The sequence below is a fragment of the Alligator sinensis genome, unplaced genomic scaffold (genome assembly GCF_000455745.1).
Source record: "Alligator sinensis unplaced genomic scaffold, ASM45574v1 scaffold159_2, whole genome shotgun sequence".
Taxonomy (NCBI): Eukaryota; Metazoa; Chordata; order Crocodylia; family Alligatoridae; genus Alligator; species Alligator sinensis.
This window is the reverse complement of record NW_005841992.1, coordinates 992,950-1,005,664: the sequence shown is the minus strand read 5'-3', so window position 1 is coordinate 1,005,664 and position 12,715 is coordinate 992,950. Positions and strand designations below refer to the sequence as shown.

General features: G+C 37.6%; 1 protein-coding gene across 1 annotated transcript in view; it reads right to left on the bottom strand.

Moving 5' to 3' along the window:
* Positions 1-1,228: 1,228 nt before the first annotated feature.
* JMY (junction mediating and regulatory protein, p53 cofactor) overlaps positions 1,229-12,715 on the bottom strand; it is a 117,694-nt gene continuing 106,207 nt past the window's right edge. The window contains exons 10-12 of the mRNA XM_006021437.2: positions 12,022-12,580; positions 8,623-8,933; positions 1,229-4,573 (exon numbers count right to left, since the gene is read on the bottom strand). Of these exons, the coding sequence (XP_006021499.1) occupies positions 8,626-8,933; positions 12,022-12,580 (867 nt within the window). The 3' untranslated portion in view covers positions 1,229-4,573; positions 8,623-8,625. The remainder of the gene's footprint in view (positions 4,574-8,622; positions 8,934-12,021; positions 12,581-12,715) is intronic.

Here is a 12,715-nt window from a genome sequence, read left to right as displayed (position 1 = left end):
TGTATTTGCTGCCACCCTACTTACCAGGACAATCAACATTTTTCTTGTTTTTTTTTTTAAAGTGATATACTGCTCGCTAATTGTCTTAGATATTGGCTTTAGCCTTCCTCACATGCCTAATAGTACACTCACCATATTAGATTGTATCTGAGCATCCATACTGGAGAACAGAGGGAAGACCATTCCTGTCAAATTCTGAGAAGCGGGGCCAAATATATTTAAAAGATCTGAATTACAATAAAGATCCATCACTGCCAGAATGCAGATATGGCCAGTCAAAGCTGAACTCCTGGATGAATAGTTAGAGTGAATGGGCAGTGCAAAACAAATCTGTATAATAACCCCAAAAATATATTGGCATACCTACCTTTCCCTTCCTAAAAATTCTAATGTTTAAGTACACGTTTTAGCAATTTAAATATAAATTTATTTTGTAGGAAAACTTTAAATTACAGTACATTTATAGGATAAAAACAGCCATTGCTGTACTTCATACAGTCTTACATAGCAATAAACAGGACAATGTGCTTCACTATACCAAAGAGCACTTTGCAATAAAGTTTAGAATGAACTACTGTCTCTGTGCTCCAGCAGCATTCAGCATACGCAACATGCTCTATCAGTAAGGTGCTTCCATCTTCAGCTGCTTCTTTTTCCAACAAGCTTTGCTTGTTCTGATCTGATTCTCTAACACACTACATCCAACACCACATTCATGCTTATGGAATCAATACCAGTTAATACAGGTTTAAGTAACTGCATAAGTATTGCAATGAAAATAGAATCTGCATACAAATGCAAGTAGCCTTGATTTATAATGACACCCTTAAAACTCAGTATAAGAAATGGAATAAAGGTAACATTAACTATAGAAAGTTTCTGCTTCTACTTCTCAATTGGATTTCAGTAATGGCCTCTCTGGATTTGAAGACTTTTGATTTTTACAGGATATTATGCCAATACACAAAATGATTTTAGACAATGAATAAAGTAAAATAGGTGTTGGCCTCCAATCTCTGATATGGGTATCAAAGGACACTACATATAATCATGATAACTTAGTTTAGAGGTGTATACTGCAAAATCTAGGCTGCTGGATTTTTAAAAATTTCCAAGGTAATGTTTCAGAAAAAAAAAATCACCTAGGCTAAAAGAAATAATTTTAGCTAAATAATAAGCAAAAGTGAAAAAGGTAAGTAATTTTAATAGATTTTGGAAACTTGTACCACTGTTTACATTTTCGTTGTTTGTAGAGATAAAATAAATTCTTTGTTCCCACCAATGAAAATTTCTTATTTCCCAAAGGACAGGCTGTGCTCTGTGTTCCTGCATTTATGTTATATATTCTATATTGGGAAGTTCCAAGTCCTTACTTCCCTTCACCACTGGACCCATTTCATTTCACCAAACAGCTCTGATTAGAGCAAACAAGCAAGTTTCCTTGACATGGAGTGCACAAAATCTTAGTGCTGCAAAAATGTGTGGCTAGTAACAGAAAATGTAGCCACAATGCAGTAGCACAACCGTGAACAGCAAGTGCTGAAAATCTCTGAAGAGTGATTTTCCATGCAGGCCTTTTCCTCCTTGCACAGACAAAGAATCGATGCACCTCAGAGTGACATTTCCTAAAAAGCAGACATGTTCTAATCAACCTTTTGTCAGAAATGCGCCAACTAGCAGGGATTATCAGGATTTGTTGGCTTGTGAATGTTATATTTTCCCCGTGTTATTTTTCCTAGATAACCAACCGCAACAACAAAACCATTACAACATTAGAAAGCATTAGGAACATTTTTATGCTTGAACTTTAACATGGCTACATAAAATTTTTACATCTGGTGCTGGTGGTTTGTATGAAACCACGATGTCAAATGACTGCTGGGAATTAGATTCAAATCTATTTTTTATATTTTTTGGAACATCCACTGCCTTTCCTCATTAAAAACAGCATTTTGATATTAACTGCTATGCTCAGCACAACAGCTGCTGCTTTGTCTGAGTGCATAAAATATGTTCCTACAAAAAAGCAACATCTACAGGTTCACTTCTGACAGGAACCTAATATACTAGCCAAGTACAGAATATATCCAGAACAGGATTACTTTGTTTTTTTTAAAACATGCACAGGTTTCCAAGGCAAAGTTGACAGATCATGTGTAGGTGAATCTGAAAACTCTGCACCACAACACAGGAGGAGCTATTTAAAACACCTCTACATAGGGCTAGACTCGCAGATAATTTTTGTGCAAGGAAGGGGAACACTGCTCCCATCTTTAAATTACACTATTTTCCCCCTAAGTCAGAAGTTTTGCTAATGCCCAACACACATTGTCTAGTCTGCATTTCTTTTTTAGAAGCAAACAAACTGAATGTGTATCATCCCATCGCTGCTATCCATTGAGCCACCAGGCTTCACAAATTGTATCGTTCTAATCTGTTTTGTGCTATGGCTAAAAATGTCACACACTTGACCAGCTTATAATGTGATGTAAATTAGGAATGTCAACAACAACACATCACATATACCAGCTACTTAACTGTATGGTCTAAGCTAAATGTTTACATATGATAAATTTTGAAAGTACTGTTATTGCCACAGAACCCAGCATAAGACAGCTTAAACCCACGTAATGAATAAATGTAGGGGAAAAACTTGAGTTTCCAAGTCCTAGGCAAGCTAATGCTGGATGTGTCAGAGCTGATGTTCTGTCAGAGAAGGATGCTGCCCTGACAGCTGGTGCATGCAGCAAAATTAGTACCACTTTGGAAAATGCTGCTCCCAAGTGCTCCTTTGAAACTGAAAATATTTCAGTATTGTCATAAATAAGGCAACAAGCTCAAGAAAATGCCTCTAATGCCAAATGCAGAGTGGCAAATTCTTTCAAAACATATGACAGATCTTTATTTTTGAGAACAGGTGCTGCAGAACAGCCCAAAGGGTTCAAGAGAAGAGGTTCACTTAGGTTATAGTTGATTGCTAAGGTAGGTCTTCTTGTCCTCACAGCTATTTAAAAAAGTAAATGGCGAGATATTAAATCTCCTGTTATAAAAGTTAGTGGAATATGCATTCCATTACACAGCAGCAGCAACTCCTGACTGCTTTAATGAAAATCAGTACATTAATTTGTCTTTCATAAAATGAATACTGAACAAAAATATCGTTTTCCAAGAAGGAAAGGGGTGGTGTGTTTCTCAAACACACTACATGTCATTTTAGTGAAATACAACACTAGTCAAGACTCAACTTTCGTAACTGGAACATTTGTCAACCAACCAGAACATGGAGCCTTTAACATGGTACAAGATTACCTACAACCCTGTATAGCTGTATCTTTCAAGACAATGGTGTTATAAGATTAGCTGCCCGCAGCTATTAGTCAGTTTAGGATGACTTCTTTTTAGGTATGTGTTGCCCTGAAGCTGAACCCTCTTCCTTTAGAACCATATACAGCCAGGGTTAAAAGGAAGAGCATTTTTTCAGCCAAGTAGGTTGGGTAGGCATGATGTACAAATACTTCTGTAGCCACTTAATGGAAATAATAAAAACTAACAGAAGAAAAGCATAAATCTCACCACTGAAGTGGAAGTATGCAAGTCCTGCAAACTTCTTTAAGCGTTTTTTAAAGAAGGTTGCTTACAGTAATTAAACAAGAGCAGTTCAAACTAAGAGAGAAAAATAAATTTTACGTATTATCATATTACAAAATATTGCTTCTTATAACAAATTTGTAGGTAAAGATATAACTATTAACTCAGTTTCACACAACTAAATATTACTCTTTAAAAGAATGTGGAAAAGTGTTAAGGTGTAAAACTACATATGGCCTTCTAAAGAGGTGCTGGAATATGCCATGTTAAAATGTACCATGTTGTAAACAATACATGGGTGAATACAGGTATTCCGCTGTTTTTTTGTTTTTCATTATCCTGCACAGTCATTTGTTGTTGCTTTTCATACTAACATACACTTCTTCACACTCAAAAGAAAAATTAAAAAATAATCTTAGTTGCACTTCCATTTACATTTCTCTTCTTATGGTACAGCTAGGATTTCTGCTCTTTTCTGAAGCATTCACTGTTGTGTAACCAGCTCGTCTGGAAGTAGCTATATAATTCATTTTACAAGCAGATGATACTTTTCAGTGCAATGAAGGGTAGGTTTCATAGCTGTCCTGATGTTTTTAACTGCATCTCTCAGTTGTTTTGTCAATGCAGCGTTCTCCCAACTTAAAATATCCCTCATTTAACTGGCCATGGATACTTATGCAAACAAAAAAAAGTGCTGAAACAAATGGGCAAACATGCTGAAGGCCATCTCCTCCTCATTATGTGCGACAGCTAAATGTAGCTTTTTGCCCAGCCGAGAATTTCTAGAACAAAGGAAACATCACCTGAAAATAAATATTTCAGGATTTTTTTTCTTTCCCCCTAAGCTAAACCATTTGCCAAAGAAAGCCTGCTTCCCCAGCGTGGCTTGGATGGTCGAAACTGCTGGCTCTGAATTTTCAGAAATGAAGGGGAAGAATGGTCTTCAGCTGTGGGTTCTCTTCTTACTTCAGTGGCAATGCATCACCTGTGAAAACAAATAAATACATTTAGGTGGTTCGTTTCAAATACTGAACACATCCTCTCCCTTACCTATTATTGCAATTTCTATGAGGATTACTGAGAAACTTTTTTGAACCTCTAAGATTCTCCCTGCTCCCAGATTTGGACAACCAGTATAGGGAGGTGAATGCCAACTTTTAAATAGAATAGAAACAGTAGTGGAATATTCTACTTTAAATTCTCAATTACAATTCATGCATCTCTTAGTGGGGGGAAAAATAAAGACCTATTTGAAATAGCAGTTTCCCACATAAATATGACATGGCCCTTTGCTGGGAGAGGGTGGGGCAGGGAAGGGGGCAGGAAAGGTAGAATGATTTTCCAGAAATCTTAACTACCATAGCATAACATGACTGAATGCTGGCTTCAAGCAGAGCCCACTCCTCAGCCTCCCTCAATCTCTAGCTGAAGCTTTAAAACTACAGTAGTAACCCTGTCACATCCGCTGCTGAACTGGCTGCAGCTTTCAGCCGTTGAGCCGAAAACTACTGCCCATTTGGCAGTGGCTATGGTGGGTTCAGAAATGTGATTCTGAAGGATGCACTCCACCTGTCCTGGGGTTAGGAGAGCGCACCATTATAGAGGGCAGAAGCCATTACAGTTTTGGTGTAGAATCAGCTTCCTTGCTTAAGACATGCACTTCAATTTTGAAGGGCTAATTTTGGGGGGAAAGATGTGTGAAGTATACAAGGAAACATGGTACCTTCATAAGAAAAACTGCACTTTCAGAATGCAGTAGAGGTAATTAGTTACATTAATAAATATGCATTGTGCTCTCCCAGCCTATACACATTTATAACATTTATAAAAATCCACAATTCTATATTTTACAAACTTTGACCGCTCTCTTGCATTAAAACAGCAACTGCTGTTAAAGAAAAACGAAAGTATCCACTAACAACTCCGCCACTTTTCCAGTTTTCTGAGCAAGAAGCAGACCCAAAGATCATAAGGTTATCTTCATTAAATTCACTCAGATTTTATTCCAATTTATTTTGGACCTAGATTTCTCCGTGATGTTTCTTTTAAAGCTGTTATTTTAAGAATGCAGGTAATACAAGAGACTCCCTTCTTAGTCCTGTACTTTTAATTTTTTCCCCTCTAGCAGATTCTTTGGTCTCTCTAATGAACTTAGTGTGTAAAGATACTTTCTGTATTTGACAGACAAACTACCAGATTTAGGTTTAACTTTTAAGGTAATATGTTCATTAAATGTAGTTTCTACAGACTGTATTCTGTTCATTTCATAATGTCTGTAGCTCTATAGCATAAACACTTTCAGTATGGAGAAACACAAATTTACAGAGTTCCAATTTAAATCAGTAGTTTCATCCCTTTAAAAGGTATTAAACTGATTTCCTTGTACTGGAAAACAAGTGCTACAAGTTCTACAGCAGTTGTTTGTTTCGGTTAGTTAAATTCCTGAGTAATTACTTCTGCTGAATCAATTGATACATGTAATCAACTCAGGTTATCAAGTTATAGCAATCTGACAGAACAGATTTACATTCACTAATGCTTTGCGGGGGCGGGGGGGAGGGTGTTGTAAAATCAAATTAATTTCAAAGGTTCCTCCCTGTTCCCCCACCCCCAAAATTTAACAAACTATTACAGACTAATCAAAAAATCATCTGTTAGCCAGTTACATCTGGCTGTAGCATTTCCACGGTAAAATACAACCTAGTAAAGAGAAGGAAATAATGATGTGCCCATCTTTAGAATATGTAGCGTGCACCTTCTGCATGGTGCTGAGTCCCTTCAAGTCTTACTGATGTCAATGGGAGCTGAAAACTGCATCTGGCAGGGCTGCATTCTTTATAAGGGAAGGTGTTCACTCCCATGGTGATTTGGATTTGTGTAACACTTGTTGAAAAAGATGGATGCTGATGCCCTAGAGATTCCTCAGATAAAAAAGGGAAGGATCTTACATGCTGTAGTGTATAAAAAGTAAACAAGGTTTAATTAGGCTGATAAAAAACCTACTATGTAAAATCAAATTTGACCAAATGTATTTTGGCAACATCTAAGAAACTGAGAATAACGCAACTGAGAAGTCAGCCTCAAACTGCCATTGTTATTTCTACTACTGAAGCTCCCACATGAAATCCTAAATTCTAAATACTGGATTCTGCCATCACTTTTAAGTTAATTGGGAGTTTTAAGTGATCAGTGACTAGAGCTGGAAGGAGAGGGAGAGACAAGGACTGTACACACATTTAAACAATCTGGGAGGATTCTCCAAGGTTTGTTTTTGTGGTAGAAAAAAAAATCCTCTCAGACCCACACGAAAAGACATTTGAATGCTGAGGACCTGAAGAGCACAGGGTTTGGAGAGCTGACACTATGCAGCCGCGCGGGATGGGGGGCTGTGTACCCATCTCAGTATGCTTTGCAGGCTCCCTTAGTCTGCCTGACAACAGTGTATAGGGCAGCCCTGACTAGCTAACCCAGTCTGTACAGACATTCACTCTCTCAGAAGAAACTCTCCTGCAAGTGATTTAACCCGTTATTCCCAGGTTATTTTTCTCTTGGAGTAGCCACTTTTATTCTCAGAGGAAAAGCCTGAACATCTGTACACTCATGATTTCCCCTGGGAAAGCAGCAACTCTCCCAGGAGAAACTGAATGTCTATACAAGGAATGGTCAGTGATTGTGCTGAGATCCAAATAACACACAGATCAGCTGAGTTTGAGTTCTGTCAGGAGTTTAGTATATCTGAATATTTGGGGTTTAGCAATTTCCTTCTTCCTAACAATACTGATGGCAAAGAAGAAAGTTAAAATGAAAATTGATCAATTAACACAGTCAGCTTCCATTCAGTGGATGAATTACCAGCCAGGTAAATTACCAGCCAGGAGAAAAGGTAGCATTTATTTACCTTTTCTGAAATTCAACACTGGGTATTTTATATTAGTGTTGTCAAATCATTTAATCATCATCATGACACAAAACGCACAATCTTTCATAGTCACAGTACTGTGCCTCAAGATGTAGACACTCATCCCTTTTTAAATGACTGTATACTTATACTAACCACCACATCTAAGCTATGGCACTGACCGTAACCCCACATACCCTTCACTGTATTACTGCATGAAAACATTTATTTTGCTGCCCACCATATATAGTTTGAATTTGATATATATTTATAGCATTCCTCCCTCTGCTCCCCCAACACAGCCATGTCCTAGCTGTAGAAGAGAACTACTACAGTACAGTATTGCAGTTCAGGACAGAGACATTCGAGAAATCTTTCAATGTTTTTACACTACTATCTCAGCCTTGATTTTGAAGTCTAAAATCCCTAGGCAATTTTTGTTCTGTTCGTGAACTCATTAAATAGCTAGCTGAAATCTAATGTTAGCACTTGCATCACATCAAACTACAGTGCCTGGAAGTTTGGGGGGGTATGATTAACAGAGGTGTAAATTACACTGGCTTATTTACTGTTTATGATCTAGAAATCTAATTAATCAGACCCTTCACAGATCTGAAAGAACCTATCAAAAAAAACAGCCACACGCAAGACTTCAATATGTTTAGGAGTCATATCTAATCTTCTTTGACTTAGAATTATTCAGCCTGAAGTCAGAAGCACCCTGTATTTTTACAAGTCAGAAGCAATTATTAGAAGATATCTGAAAGGTAGGACTATATTAAAGATTGATTGTGTGGCTTTATTATTTATGAAAGGTCCTTTCAATTTTGGAAGGTACACAATCTCTCTAAAACACGCTATACCAAATTGTAGCTTGCTGTGGGGACAATTTCTGTCATCAGCTCAACAAGAAAACAAGCTATCATGAGGTGAGGGGCCAGGAAAATATTTATCTCACTATAAATGTAAATCCCTTTCAAATGTCAGTAGTTCTAAAGTCCCATATAGACTCTTTTACCAGCCTTCATATCAAGGACAGTTAGTCAAATATCTACTAAGCATCCAAGACTGCAAACCATAACATTTAGCAGCTATTTTACACAAAGTGCTTAAAAAGATAGAATTAGGAACATTACAGGTTAATTTTCCCAGTCCGTGCAAGGCAAACTTTCCTCCTCATCTTCCGACTCTGGTGATGCTTCCTTAATTCTTCGAAGTGCTTCATGGATGCTACGCGTCAGAGGATCAGTGTCAGGCAGAACTGTAAAAGATTCACGCAGAACATCCTTTTGCACCTTCTTCAGCTTCACTCCTTTCCTTATCTGTGCCAAGATGTTATTGCTATCATCTTCATCAGGGAAAGGAGGGAGACTTCTCTGCTCTACTTTTCTTAGGTGAAAACTACCACGCTTCAAGGAAGCCAGCACCTCATCCATAGGGGAACTCACTACAGTAGACAAAAACATGGCCAGTGTTAATGTATTTATTCATGCCAGCATCTTCACTTTTATATCTTCAGTTATACCAAGTAATAAGATGATGCCATTTCTTAGGTAATTTTAAGCCCTAAATAAATCTCAATACCATGTATACCATGAGATAACTGTTAATCGTTTCCATCTTTGAGTGCATTTCCCCCCTTGCCACATAAAACTGATGGAAAGACAAAGTATATCCAAATTTGTATGTATACGGATTTCCAATATTAAAAAAAGTAACTAAGACTGAAAAAAGGGAGCAACAATATTACATTGTACCAAACTAATGAAAATCTGGAGAAAATGGTATTTTAAAAAAAAATGCACAACTGTGTTGCTCCAGCAGTATTCAGTTGCTCCAAATTATTTTAGCATTTAACAGTCTCACATAAATTTCGGTTTTATCAGAATGGCATGACGAGAGTGCTCCTGCTATACTTGTCATACTATGTTGATGAGTGAAAATGTCACCAGAAAAAATGCTTTTTTATTTTTTTGGTTGAAGTGCATGAAAAAAAAGTTGTTGTATAGAAAAGTTTACATCTATATAAGCCTGCTGAATACAAGCATGTACCATGAATCAAGACCTTTCCTATGAAATCCCAGATATTCCAGTTGTAATGGGGCAATCTGGCCAACACCTCATGCTCTTGAAAATCTGATCCTCTTGTTCACATGAAATAACTGCATTTGTACACTGGTTTGCATCCATGGTCAAGGTGTTTTCCAAAAAAATGGGAAACTGCTACCCTCTCTCTTTTACAGATGGATTAAGGAATGCACAAGTTGGTTGAAACTAACCAAAGCAAGTTCAGATAGTGGGTCCATGGAAATTGAAAACAGAATGTCTCCAAACCAAGCCCTGTTTACAATTTAGTAAACCTCAGTTGCCCACTAAGTTTAGATTGGTATAACTAACTATGCACTGAGATTTATCTGCAGGATTAGTTTGCAGCTTTAATTCTGAATAAGTTTGGCTGGGGTTTTTTAAAAGAGCAAAAAGTAATCACATAAGTGAATGTACACTTGCAACTATCTTACTAGTTTGATCAAAACAACATATATGATGAAACCTACTTTAAAAGAAATTATTTTTTTTAATACACTGCAATTTTGTGTGTGCATACCAAGTTGCTTTAATGCATCAAAATGTTGAGGACAGTCTCCAAAAATCAGAGGGGATAAAACAAAGCACTAAAAATCTCCCTGATGTACTTCAACTGGCCCAAAGTTTCTTCTTTAGCTTCATACTCAACATAAGACATTTCAGATGAAAAGAATGTTTGAGAGCCAAACCTAAAGAAAGGTTGTCAAAACAAGATGAATTTACATAAACAATTAACTGCAATAAGTCAGTGTAGTTCCATGGTATCACTTAACAAGTGCTGCTATATTCTTCATTTCATGGATTTCATAATCTCTAACACCACCAATGAAAACCAGAAATCTGGAGAGTAAGCATTATTCCACCTGGGCACAAGCTGACTGGTAAACACCAATGCCCTGCCAATGCTGATAGGAAGCTGTGCAGGTATATAGAACTGCATGTGCAAAGTTTCTTCAGGACTGGGACTTTATGCTTACAGCAGCAGAGTTGAAGTGGATGTCTTTTCACGCTGACTTCACTACCCATCTAAGAATCCTAAAAGACAACTTGTATGATACGCCCATGCTCCTTACAGTTTGCCTGGTACAAAGTACCACCTTCAGCCATTGTAAAGAGGTCTGGTTGACAACATTTTTAAATGTTGAAAGAACTATGCAAGTGATTAAAAATTTGCTTCCAACTTTGTAAACTGTCAAACATGCATGTTTGCATTCAGACCTCACTCACACAGTTATGGAATTCATAGGTTTTTAGACATAAAACTGGGGAACACTTAAAAAAATGTTTTTAATGATTCAAAAATTGATTTCTGGATTTTCCTAAGTCACTCACCACAAAGAAGTTCAAAGAACATTTATTCTGAACGGGGAATCATGGAGCAAAAAGTAAGGCTAAAAAGACTGGGGTCCCCATAATGCTTCCATGAATGAGGACCTTCCATTATTTATGGCTCTGTTTATAGCTCTGGGCCTGTCTACAATTAAGGATAATTAAAATCACAATACTTGCGCAAAGCAAAGAAAACAAAGGTCATTAAATGAAAAAGTACCAAGAGGAAAATCCTATATCCACTGCATACCCACACACCCGATGGCCAAGGTTCCTGTCCAGATTGGTGAGGAAAGATGATTTTTCATGCTTTTCAAAGAAACAAAGAAAACCAGGCACCGACATTTTAAAGCCACCTGTGTTTTTAAACTACTGATAAGCAGCCTGTGGTAGTTCATTCAAGGCTGCCAGTACCAACTAGGTTGATGTAGAAATAAGTAAATATATAGAAATGAGGACACAGCACAGATAAGGTAAGTGTTAATATTAAATTTGTTTACATACAGTTAAAAAAGCTGACTCAATAAAATATATATGCTTTACCGCCAAAACTTTCCATGCATTTCATTATCTCTGTTTTTGCAGATGTGGAAACTGAGGCACAGAGGTGAAAACAACTTGCCAAAAGTCACCCAGAAGGCTACTGACAAAGCCGCAAAGTAAGCCTGGTCTTCCAAATCCCAGCCCAGGACTCCATCCAGTAGGATATAAATTTCGTAAAGTTCTATCAACTGAAACACCTGAGCAAAAACTGCAAATTGTATCTGAGGATATGTGGGATTAGAGAAGAGAGTAGAAGTGGGAGGGACTTCGGGGATCACTGAGTCTAGTCCCTGACTAAGGCAAAAAAAAATGCATCATGCTTGAACCATTAACAAACTTGTAATCTTTTTCAGTCTATACTGTATAACTGCTGCACACAACAGTGAAAGTTCCCATAATTTGAACGGATGAATTTTTTAGTCTAGGGAGCTATGCCAAGTGTTTGTTGCATTACTTTTTATACAGAAATATTAACACACACACTTCTATAGAGCAGTCCCAAAGAGGGGAACAAGCAAACTGCTAATATATTACTTAAAAGTTAATTACAATCAAATAAATATAAATACAAGTATTACCTCTTCTCCTCTGCAAACCTTCTAGATCACCTGTCTTCTTTAGTTTCTTCTTGGCACTGACTAACTGACTGCTATCAAAAAGATGTGCTGATGGGATACTGACAGACTGTGGGACTTCTTTATCCTCACTCTCCTGTTTAATGAGGCTGTCACATTTTCCTGAGGATTCTGTGGCATCTTCCTTGGTAGGCAGAGGTGGTGGCGGTGGTGGCGGCGGCGGTGGGGGCAGAGGAGGAGGAAATGATACTACAGTAACAGTATCTGGCTGAGGGTCATTACTGGCAAGAACTGGAAAAGTACTAGCATGAGACAGTTCAGAGGTAACACCATTAGGAGGTAATGAAATATCTTCAAGTTGTTCTAAATTCCTAGGCTCCTGGGTTTGTAAAGGCTGGGTCGCTTTTCCTGATTCTGTCTCTTCAGTTTTCTCTTGGATTTGGGAAGTTTCTGGCAGAGATCGAGGTTCATCTGTGCAGGGTATTGAGCTAGCTGAACTTTTCCTTTTTGTGTGAGCCAGTCGCAGCCTGGTTGATTTAAGTATAACTTGCCCAGGGTACCGCTAAAAGGAAAAACGTTATTTAAGATTAATTGAGTGTGCTATTCTAGATGCTGAAAATGAACTGATAAGGGCTTTAACTTTTCTGATTGTTACTGTATTGCAAAGGAATCACATCCAAGAGCTATTATGCTCTAC